Raw genomic sequence first — 12,370 nt, forward strand, 5'->3', positions numbered from 1 at the left:
ATATTCAATTGTCAAAATAATCAAATTCAAAACTCAAAATTCAATAGAAAATATCAAGAAATTTTGTTTTTGAGCAAATGAATACTTGATTTAATTATGAAATAATTGAAACCAGTTCAATATGGGATAAATGTTTGAATTGAAATATAATTTTTTCTGTGTAAACCAAATTTTTTTTTTTTTTAAACTTGTTTTTTTATTTTTTGGAAAAAAAATTTCGAACTGTTTTTTTTTAATTTTAAAATTTTTTCTTTTTTAAATTTAAAAATTTTTGTTTTGTTTTTTCAATTTTTTTTGTAATATTTAGCGAAAAAAAAACTTTTGGTGAAAAAAATCCGATTTTGACCTATTGTAGGTCCAACTTACTATGGTCTATACGTCGTTGCAAAGGTCTTTGAAATATCTATCATTAGATATCCGTATTGTCTATATTAATATTAATGACTTAGTAATCCAGATACAGGTCAAAAATAAGTCAAAAATCGAGGTTGTCCTGGTTTTTTCCTTAAATCTCAGCCATTTGTGGACCGATTTTCGCATTTACCTTTTCTAGATCATATTGAGATCATAAACTTAATATCGCTTTTGTTTAAAAAAAACCGAAATTAAATAATACTTGACTAATTATAAAACATTTATTTAAAAACTTAATAAAAAACAAGTAAGAGAGCTGTATTCGGCTGTGTCGAATATTCCCCAAATTATACTTAAAAATATTTTTTTTAAATATTTTTATTTAAACAAAATTAAATTTTTTTTAAAAATTTTTTTTTTCCAAATTGTTTTTTAATTTTTATAAAAAACGTTTTTTCCAATTTTTTTAAAAAATTATACTTAAAAATTTTTATTTAAACAAAATTAAATTTTTTTTCCAAATTGTTTTTTTATTTTTTTAAAAAACGTTTTTTCGAATTTTTTTTTTAAAAATTTTTTAAATTTTTTTAAAATTTTTTTTCAAAAAAGAATTTATGACAAAAAAAATTTTTTGATGAAACAAAATTCGGTTTAAAATTTTTTTTCCCGATTTTGACCCATTGTAGGACTTTGAAATATCTATCATTAGATATCCATATTGTCTATATTAATGATTTAGTTATCCAGATATAGATAAAAAATATGCCAAAAATCGAGGTTTTCCCGGTTTTTTCCTAATATCTCAGCCATTTATGGGCCGATTTTGTCGATTTTAAATAGCAACTGAGCCGAAAGAATTCCCGATATATTGATGTATGAATCGTGTATGTAAGTTATTTTGGGGGCTTCGGAAAGTTGATTTCAACAGACAGACAGACGGACATGGCTTAATCGACTCCGCTATCTATAAGGATCCAGAATATATATACTTTATAGGCTCGGAAAATTATATTGTGGAAATTACAAACGGAATGACAAACTTATATATACCCTTCTCACGAAGGTGAAGGGCATAGAGAACATAGAGCGGAAACTCGAAGAAAACTCAAAATTACTCAAAAAAGTTACACACACCAGTGTTGTTTTTGTTTTCACATAGTTTTTTTTACTAATACATTCTCACCATTTAGGTTTTTGACAACTGAGTTAGGTCTTTGACAGGAGAGTTTCCGCCCTATGTGTTTTCTCTATGGTGAAGGGTATAAAAACTAAAAAAATTGAAAAAAACCCGCATTTTAGGAACCTTTCTTAAGTTACGATGGACCTTTCTGTGGAAATGCTCATATTCAAATCTTCACCGGTTGTCTGTGGGGTCCGTCGTCAAAACCTAAACTCGAGTACTACTCTGTAACTCTTATTTATTGTCAAAATATTTTGATTCTGTGCCACATTACAATGGTTAGGGGAACTTTTTATAACTCAAGAGTTTTCCCAACCGATTTTGTACTTTTATATATTTTTAAATAGATAATTCTGCATAGATTACAATTCCTTTATAACTTAACCCCATTTAACCTAACGTTATACTGTCTGGAAAATATTTTTTTTTATAAAAACGACCTGTATAACTTTAGGTTTAAAAATAACTAGACATTGTGAAAATTTAGATTAAATAAAATCAATTTGAAATAAAACCGAAACCAAAAACCGGTCAACCGGTATTTTCATCTTTGTAAACTCCACCGGTTTTGGTTTTTTAACTTTTCGGTTTTTGTATGACGGTTAACCGGTTTTAATGAAATATATTTTCTAAAGCATATTTATGAAAAACTTTGATACCATTTTTAAAAATATTGATTTATTTTATAGAACATTTTAGCATTTGACAACATTTCGTAAAACATATAAAATTTAGCATAAAGAATGCTAAATTTCCATTAAATAAAAATTTAATATAAACCGGTTAACCGGTTTTATTGAAGACAATAATCGAAACCGGTTTTTTCAAAAACACACTTTTTCGGTTAAACCGGAAACCGGTTTTTTAAATTTGCCGGTTTATTGGACACTCTAATTAATTACTAAACGACTGGCCCTGACTGTATCTCATACTGATTTTTATAAACTCTTCTGAAATACCTTAAAAAACTATAAAATTTATTTATTATTTATTACTACATAGTGTTGTACAAACAAGTCCTCGAACTTTAAACATTTAATTTTTAAAGAAAAAAAAAGTTTTATTATCTCATTATTGCATAAACAACAAACAACTTTCGTTTGCAAATGAAACGTAAAATGTTCTTTATCTTTCATAAATTGAATTAGTTCACCTTTTATAAATATAAACAAAAATGTTGTGCAATTTTTTTTTCCTTTTTTTCAGCAAATTATTTTATCAACAATTTTATTAATAAATAATACCCCTTTCTTATCATTGCAGTTTTACAGTAACAACAATATGTGATATTTGTAGCGCGTTCTAATAATTAATACCAAATTGAGTTTATTGTTGTTGTATTGAATGATCGGATATTGCATAAAGCACAGCTAGGGTTTTATTTGCAGTGAGAGAAAACTTTTGTGAAATGTCAGCAAATGGTCGATAAACAGGAAATGTGGAATCATTAAAGCTAAAACTGCGGTTTTTCTTAACCCAAATCCCTGATAAACTTCCCTGGCTAACTGATATACATAACATTCTGATATTGTCCTTCTTTTATCTAAGTGTTTCAAAGATTACTTCATTTGTATTTCCATTTCATAATACTTTATGCACATGTTCACAAAAGAACACCCAAAAATATCTACAATTTCAGTAAATAATAAAAAAACGAAAACATTTTTTAAATAATGTTCATATTTGTCGTCGTTCATAAATTGCAAAAGGTACTTACTTCGTTTTTTTTGCTGTTTCAGAGCCATCTGAATTACGTCATGTTAATGGCGAAAAAAATAAAACGAAAATAATAAAGTCAACGTCGAATGAACGAACAATTGACATTGCAAAAATCAAACAACAGCAAAAAAAAAACGTTTGTTTTTATTATTTCAACGCATTCGTAACTTTAAATAAATAAATTTATGTTAAAGTTGTTGCTGGTGACTGATATTATAATATGATCGCTAAGGGTGATCAACTAAGGGAGTCAGTAGATTGGTAACGAATTTTTAAATTCAAAAGGGAATGGGGTTTGTAAATTTTAGCAAAATGTTAACCTATCACTGTGGTTCCAACTCAAAATCTAGGTGGACAAAATTATTTGGCGATCTTTTTATATAGAATTGGTATCTCCGATTCAAAAAAAATCTTTAAAAGATCAATATTAACTTTTTTTAAAGTTACAGTAGGGTCTAGATATATAAAAATCAATAATAAATAAAGAAATATTTCTAAAAATTCCATTCCGTAAAAATTAAAAAATTATTTCGGCGGGTGCTGGCGGCTACAATTTTTTTACAAAGACATTCCCCAGAAGTTTCTTTAAATGATGTATATAGTCATTGGACGGGCTTCGACAGTCTTTTTTTGGCAAGCTATATAACATTCTTAGGAAAAAAAATATCTGTATATTTGAGAACCAAGTTTAAAGGACTATAACAGGAAAATGGAGAGGCCCATAAATATAAGATATACATTTAATAAAAGCCTATATCAATGTTTATCTATGTTTTGAAGTATGAATTTCTATATGGTAAAACCATTGAGATATATCTAATTTAGTAAAGCAGTAAAATATTAAAAAAAATTAACGAAAATATAATTAAAAATTTGTTGAACTTCTGACGCTTCTGTCGAGAAAACGAAATTTCTAATTGAAAAACCCATTTGTATTGGAGAAGAGCAGATTGTCAGCTTCCGAAAAAACTTAGTTTTTCCAAATTCTGAAGATACCGATTTTCATAATTTTGTCCACCTAGATTTTGACCACAGTGCCTATGGGGCTTGGGCTGTGAAGTTTGAAAATGATTTGGTATGACTTAAAAATGTGGGATTAACAATATATGGCGTATCTTTTGAACGCGGTTTTTTGTTTTTAATAATAGGTAATTCTGAAGGCTACATATCTGTCATTTATTCTCACTTAGTTATTAAACGTTATAGTGTAAAAAACAAAGTGGTTGTTGCTTCGAAAATGTCGAATTTTGTACTAAAAAAGTCTTTAAAAAAGTGCCGCTGAAGCACACTGATTGCTCACCAAAGCTTATGGTGAACATGTTTCGTCGGTTTCATCAGTTTGTGCGGATAAGAAATGGTGATTTTGACTCGAATTCATCCAAAAGCAGAGGAATTGGGTACCATACGAATTGAAACTGAGAGACCTTGAAAGAGAATTTTGTATGTCTGAAGTGCAGCTTCATTACGATAACCCGAAGCATAAGAGATCTTATGTGAAGCCCGTCCAACCAGCCGAATCGACACCAGAGCCAAATATCCTTTACGCTAAGATAATGCCCTGTATTTGGTGGGAGCAAAAGGGTCATATCTATTATGAGCTGCTGAAATATGACCAGACCATCACAAGGAACCTGCACCGAACGCAATTGATTAATACAGTCATCCCAATTCAGAAAACAAAGAAAAATGTGACTGAAGGATAAACATGCAGGCCGATATCCCTCTTGTCAGCTATCCTCCCCCAGCTGACTCGTAAATGTACGGCACATCAAATGAATTAACCGCCATTTCCACCCAGATCTAACAAGGCTTAAACCAGCAGAGTCCTTGTACGATCCTTGAAGGACGATCCTTGAAGGACTTCTACACCGTCAGCCACGCTACCCACTTCCAATATTTGCAGGATATTCTCAATGCCCAACAACTTGAAGATAAGGGTCGTAAATTATCAGAGTGGCCACCAGACGTCAGTCATGTCGTTACTCCTATTTAACTACTATCATAATGGCGACGGGGCATACCAATGATGACCTATGTGATCGTGTAAATGGTAATCGATAGGCCTTTAAAACGAATAAAAAATGTCTAAAAAAAAAATTTGAAGACCATGAATTGGAGACTTCATGAAGATTGTTGTAAAGCTCAACAAGAGCTTGCAAAATCATTGGGAGCTACTCAAGCAGCAACTTCAAAACATTTCCGAGCAGCGGGATTCATCGAAAAGCAGGGAAATTGTGTACCATACGAATTGAAGCTGAGAGATCTTGAAATATGATTTGATACTTTCAATGCAAAATGGATCCATTACAATAACCCGAAGCGTAAGAGATCGTATTTGAAGCTCGGCCAACCAGCCGAATCGACACCAAAGCCAAATATACATGGCGCTAAGGTAATGCTCTGTATTTGGCGGGAGCAAACGCGTCCTATTTATTATGAGCTGCTGAAATCAGTCCAGACCATCACAAGGTACCTGTACCGAACGCAACTGTTTCATTGGAAGCGAGCATTGGCCGAAAAACGCCCAGAATATGCGGCCAGGCATGAAACCGTAATATTCCATCATGACAACGCTAGGCCACATGTTGCAATATCTGTTAAAAACTATTTATAAAGAAGAGGTTGGAAAGGGGATGTGTTCTATCGGTTTCAACGTGCGAGAGATAGTTTGTGCGGAAGACAAAGATCGACCAGGCCAGTCAATACCAAGAATTGGAGGCATTACTCCATGAAGATTGTTGTAAAGCTCAACAAGAGCTTGCAAAATCATTGGGAGCTACTCAAGCAGCTACTTCAGAACGTTTCCGAGCAGCAGGATTCATCCAAAAGCAGGGGTACCCTACGAATTGAAGCTGAGAGACCAATACGATTTTGTATGTCTGAAATTCTGATCGAACGCTATAAAAGAAAACCAGTTTTGCACCGAATCATTACTTGCGATGAAAAATGGATTCATTACAATAACCCGAAGCGTAAGAGATCGTACGTGAAGCCCGGCCAACCAGCGGAATCGACAACAAAACCAAATATCCATGGCGCGAAGGTATGTATTTAGTGGGAGCAAACGGGTCCTATCTATTATGAGCTGCTGAAATCAGACCAGATCATCATAGGGAACCTGTACCGAACACAACTGATTCGTTTGAAGTGAGTGAGCATAGGCCAAAAACGCTCAGGCATGAAACCGTAATATTCCATTGTGATAACATGTTGCAATATCTGTTAAAAACGATTTTGAATGAAGAGGTTGGGTTGGGTTTTGCTCCAACCGCTGTAAAATCCAGACCGTGCCCCGTCCGACTATCTCTATCTTTATCTCTATCTCTATCTCTATCTCTATCTCTATCTCTATCTCTATCTCTATCTCTATCTCTATCTCTATCTCTATCTCTATCTCTATCTCTATCTCTATCTCTATCTCTATCTCTATCTCTATCTCTATCTCTATCTCTATCTCTATCTCTATCTCTATCTCTATCTCTATCTCTATCTCTATCTCTATCTCTATCTCTATCTCTATCTCTATCTCTATCTCTATCTCTATCTCTATCTCTATCTCTATCTCTATCTCTATCTCTATCTCTATCTCTATCTCTATCTCTATCTCTATCTCTATCTCTATCTCTATCTCTATCTCTATCTCTATCTCTATCTCTATCTCTATCTCTATCTCTATCTCTATCTCTATCTCTATCTCTATCTCTATCTCTATCTCTATCTCTATCTCTATCTCTATCTCTATCTCTATCTCTATCTCTATCTCTATCTCTATCTCTATCTCTATCTCTATCTCTATCTCTATCTCTATCTCTATCTCTATCTCTATCTCTATCTCTATCTCTATCTCTATCTCTATCTCTATCTCTATCTCTATCTCTATCTCTATCTCTATCTCTATCTCTATCTCTATCTCTATCTCTATCTCTATCTCTATCTCTATCTCTATCTCTATCTCTATCTCTATCTCTATCTCTATCTCTATCTCTATCTCTATCTCTATCTCTATCTCTATCTCTATCTCTATCTCTATCTCTATCTCTATCTCTATCTCTATCTCTATCTCTATCTCTATCTCTATCTCTATCTCTATCTCTATCTCTATCTCTATCTCTATCTCTATCTCTATCTCTATCTCTATCTCTATCTCTATCTCTATCTCTATCTCTATCTCTATCTCTATCTCTATCTCTATCTCTATCTCTATCTCTATCTCTATCTCTATCTCTATCTCTATCTCTATCTCTATCTCTATCTCTATCTCTATCTCTATCTCTATCTCTATCTCTATCTCTATCTCTATCTCTATCTCTATCTCTATCTCTATCTCTATCTCTATCTCTATCTCTATCTCTATCTCTATCTCTATCTCTATCTCTATCTCTATCTCTATCTCTATCTCTATCTCTATCTCTATCTCTATCTCTATCTCTATCTCTATCTCTATCTCTATCTCTATCTCTATCTCTATCTCTATCTCTATCTCTATCTCTATCTCTATCTCTATCTCTATCTCTATCTCTATCTCTATCTCTATCTCTATCTCTATCTCTATCTCTATCTCTATCTCTATCTCTATCTCTATCTCTATCTCTATCTCTATCACTATCTCTATCTCTATCTCTATCTCTATCTCTATCTCTATCTCTATCTCTATCTCTATCTCTATCTCTCTCTCTCTCTCTCTCTCTCTACCTCTCTCTCTCTCTGCGATACGCTTCACTTTGGAACAGAGTACCCGATATTTAAAAGCCAAAATATTGAGGATATTTCAATCCTTTTCAGACATGCATTTAAAACAAGTTTTAAAAATGTCCCTTAAAGTTAAAAGAAGTCATTATATTATCCATTACCCAACCCATTATTTGGTAATGTTAGCTTTTACTGGATACTTTAGCATATGTTGTACTTTAAACCCCTACTTTTCAAACTTGCTATTTTTATATTTTACTTATAACAAGCCAAACTTAAAATATCTGTCCTTAAGTGTAGAGTATTGCAATAAATATTTTAAAATAAATAAAAATAAATCGACCCACAAAACAGCAGCAGCAGAAAAAAAAATAAATAAATAGAGACTCTGTGACAACTTTATTATTAAATTGCTGTTGAAGCGACAAGTGATGAATATAAAATAAGAAAATCAAAATAAATTAAAATCTTTATAAACAGACGACTATTAAAATGGAATCTGTCAGTAATTAACTATTTGCTTAATTGATAGATAAGTTGTAAATGATTAGTTAATGGCTGAATGAGTAAGGAAAAATATTAAATGGAATTCAAATTTCTTGCTAAAAACAAAGGCTTTTCAAGACCCACTTTTGAAAACCTATATTTTGACAAAGATGTCATATCTATACCCCATTTCTTCCATTTATTCTTGTAATGTCATATTTAAAAAATGTATAAAACAATTATTCAAACTTACCGTTTCCGAAAACTCATCACGTGAACGCCTCGATAGTGTTGTATTGTTATTAAGATGATTCATATTATCCTTGGTAGGTGACATGGTTATCATTAAACACACACAAAAACAATTTATCTAATTACTTTTTTTTAATGTTATAAACAAATAAAAGTTTTTGATTTTTTTGGATTTTATTTTCAGAATTCCCAAAAGTGTTGGCAGACTTTGTTTGCAGTTAGATTAAATTGAATTTTACACAAAAGACCTGCAAATAAATAAAGAGTATAAGTTAAAAAAATGATTTTATCAGCACTTGACATAATTTAAATTTTTTTAAAAGCCAAGCATTCAGCATACATTACCATAATAATAATAATTAGCAACATATGCAAACGTTTATTTTATTGTCTTTAAAAAAAATTGTTTAACAATAATAAAACTGTCAGTTAAAATTTAAAATACACTCACAAAAATGTTGATAAGTATTAAGGTTAAGGAATTTTATAAGCATAGATGACAACAAAATAGGTAACTGAGAGCCAAAAACATGAGTCTGTTATCAAAACCCAATTCATGAGAATGTATTGCCATGTATTTTGTTATTGCATCAGCAATTTATTTAATTTTTTCATTGACGTTTCTCTCACCTTCCGTTCTATGTATTTATTCTATGGTCATGGATTGTAAAAAATAATTTATAACAGAAATGTGAATTAAAGAATCTGAATTGATTCTCGTTTATAAGAGATCTCTAATAGAACGATCCCATAGGCTCCATTACTCAATCGTAACGTAATGTTTCATAATTTCCAGTTGTGCAAACGTATTTCCACCTGAGGGTGATATTTCTTGAACTGTATTTTTTTTTAGCTAATCTGCCTTTCACCTATAGAATTCCACTATTAAAAAAATGCCTCTAAATTCGTCGTTACAACGAGGGTACGATCCCAATGCTGAAAAATCATCCAGGTTCCATCTATTGGAAATTTGCGACATCAAGAGATCACACTCGTTAAGTTTACTTGCGCAAATCTTGAGTTTGTAAATGAGAGAGGAGATTGGAAAGATTTTCCTCTTTTTCTTTCTCTCTCTCCTATAAACATAAGACTTGCAGATGTAAACTTGACGTGTGTGAACCAGCACTTAGGGTTTTTAAGCATTTCAAATACATTTTTTGTAATTTCCTTGCATCAACAACAACTTATTTTTGCTGACCTTCACAAAATTCATACTTGATCAAAGGATGACCGCGAGAATATAAATGAATTAGAATTGATTCTAATTAGAAATCTCTCTATTGATTGATAGCTTGCGCTGTTATAAGCACCATTAATATCGAATAATGATGTAATTTTTCAAGCAATATCACTAATTCAGACTGTCAATTTTCATTTTAATCGACGTGGCTCCTTCTATACAAAATCGTATCTCTTTCTATACTTAAATTTTCACATAATCGTAGCTCTTTTTATACCTCAATTTTCATTTTAATCATGGTTCTCTCTATACATAATCGTATCTATTTCTATACTTCTATGATCACTATAATAGTGGCTCTTTCTTTTCTAAAATTTTTCCTCTAATACTGACACTTCATACATCACAGCTATGGAGTTTATGGAACTTAAATCTTTTTAACAAATGTAAAACCACTGACGCTGATAATATTATTGACTTCAGAACAGTTTAAAATTAATTTTTCAAGGCCTTCAAATTTACTTAGACCTCTATTAATATCATCAGTCAAGGATTAACAATCAATTCACAAGTGCAGAAATAAAGGAAATGACCTCCTTATGAAAAGAAACTAAAATGCAAAATGTTTTGGAGATAATAATGAAGAGACTCTCACCATAAGACAATATGAGGCTGTATCAACCTAACGACCCAAGGATCGTGGAATCGTGTTATCAGCAGGTTGTTAAATGAGGACATGATGAAAAATTAATAGATCAGAATAGGACATCATTTGAAGAACTGTAACTTGAGTTCAGAAGTTGGCAAGTTGTCCTTTTTCCTTCTAACCCAACGAAGAAGGACTATAGGGTCCCTACTAAGTTTGCGGATAGTACTCCAGTGTGTTTCACCGTCTTTTCACTGAGTACCCTGAGATAGACCAGGCTAAATGAACTGTTATTCGCAATTCACAACCCTCCAGTTTCGGAAACACGACAGCCTTACACGCCAGCCACTCCAATTTCTACCTACATTCTTTCTCTTGCCAACTCTTCACTCTTATTCAACCTATAGATTTCCTTCTTCTTTTACTTCTATTTCTCTTTTCATTATCTTCTATTCTTACCACAAAGGGAACGATCAATGGACACAAGACTGGATGGAGCCAAACCATTCAATGGCGAAATACATTTTGTCACCTGTCGCGAAGACTCTTCCAGAATATTCAGTAGTCTACAAAGCGAGATGGATCATCTGTAGCACTATTGCTTTGCCTTGACCTTAGTTATAGTTTTAGGTGTTATAACAACAATAGGATGCAGATCATTTATCATAATCAAGCAGGATCTTATGGCAACATCCTACATGTATTCTTGGGCCCGCTACAGCAGACCAATCACCTACTTAGCAGGAACAACAATCGTTAAAACTGATACAAAAATAACAACAGTCTGGTTCTAAAGGCAACATCGTACATGAAGACGCACGATACTTCAATAAGAAGGAGTGCAATCTTACATGGGAAATATGCGAAAAACATGGAAGATGCTTTGTGGAAGCCAAATGCTCCGAAGAGGGGTAATGGAGAAAAAAAAGCCGAAGAAAAGCGTTTCATCATCACCTGTTTCAGCTTTGGAATCAAAATTAAAAATTGCAAACAATTCAAAAGTAATTTCTTAACTGATATAAATCACATAGAACTGCACAATATTTAGAGCTAAATGACCTGGAGATTACATTGATTCAACCCATGTACACTAACCCTTGGAGACTTATGGATTCATTGTGAATCTATTTGACGATGAAAATAAAATTTTTAGAGATTATGTCCCAACCATAAAGAAAAGATATTCTCCAGCCTACAATCATCACATTTTTCACAATTCAATGTCTTCTAATTCGTCGTAGAATTATATATCCTGCCACTTAGTTCTGAGTCTTTGCATCCCTGGGTAATGACAGACAGTCTCTAACTCTTCTTCGATCCCGCATATCCTACAATAGTGATGTATGTAGATGAACGTCCAGTCTGCCTGGTACCTGACATATTAAGTCTAGGCCATAAGACCCTAGAAATTATGCAGTCTAAATTGCTCATACTGGATTGTGTTTTCAGCAATTCCTGAAGTTATTTTAGGGATAGTTCAGAACCTTGCTTTACCAGCTCTTCAGCAATTTCGTTGCCCTCTATATTCCAGTGTCCTGGTATTTAAACCAGCCAGGCTAGTTCAGTATTTAATCGTGTCGAAAATAAGATGCTTTTTCGAATACAGCTGAATATAACTTCCACTTTTATTTGATGAAATCAATGTATTTTCCCAAATGAAAATCAATGTATAGTATTCATTGATTTTAAGCAGAGATGCGCAAAATAAATTCTCTCACCAACACAATCAATTCTTTATTTTATTCAGTGCACCTACAAACACACAAATACAAAACTTGAAAAAATAAAGAAAAAGTCATACACCAGTGCTCATGCGTATTCCTAGTTGTCTCATTGAGTGGACAACGACTACTAAAATGTAAGA

The 12,370-nt window shown here is 32.4% G+C and overlaps 1 protein-coding gene across 1 annotated transcript in view; it reads right to left on the reverse strand.

Annotated features, from left to right (window-relative positions):
* Lmpt (Limpet) overlaps positions 1-12,370 on the reverse strand; it is a 335,549-nt gene that overhangs the window by 299,473 nt on the left and 23,706 nt on the right. The window contains exon 2 of the mRNA XM_065502735.1: positions 8,682-8,928. Coding sequence (XP_065358807.1) covers positions 8,682-8,774 — 93 coding nt within the window. The 5' untranslated portion in view covers positions 8,775-8,928. The remainder of the gene's footprint in view (positions 1-8,681; positions 8,929-12,370) is intronic.

The sequence above is a fragment of the Calliphora vicina genome, chromosome 3 (genome assembly GCF_958450345.1).
Source record: "Calliphora vicina chromosome 3, idCalVici1.1, whole genome shotgun sequence".
Classification (NCBI taxonomy): Eukaryota; Metazoa; Arthropoda; class Insecta; order Diptera; family Calliphoridae; genus Calliphora; species Calliphora vicina.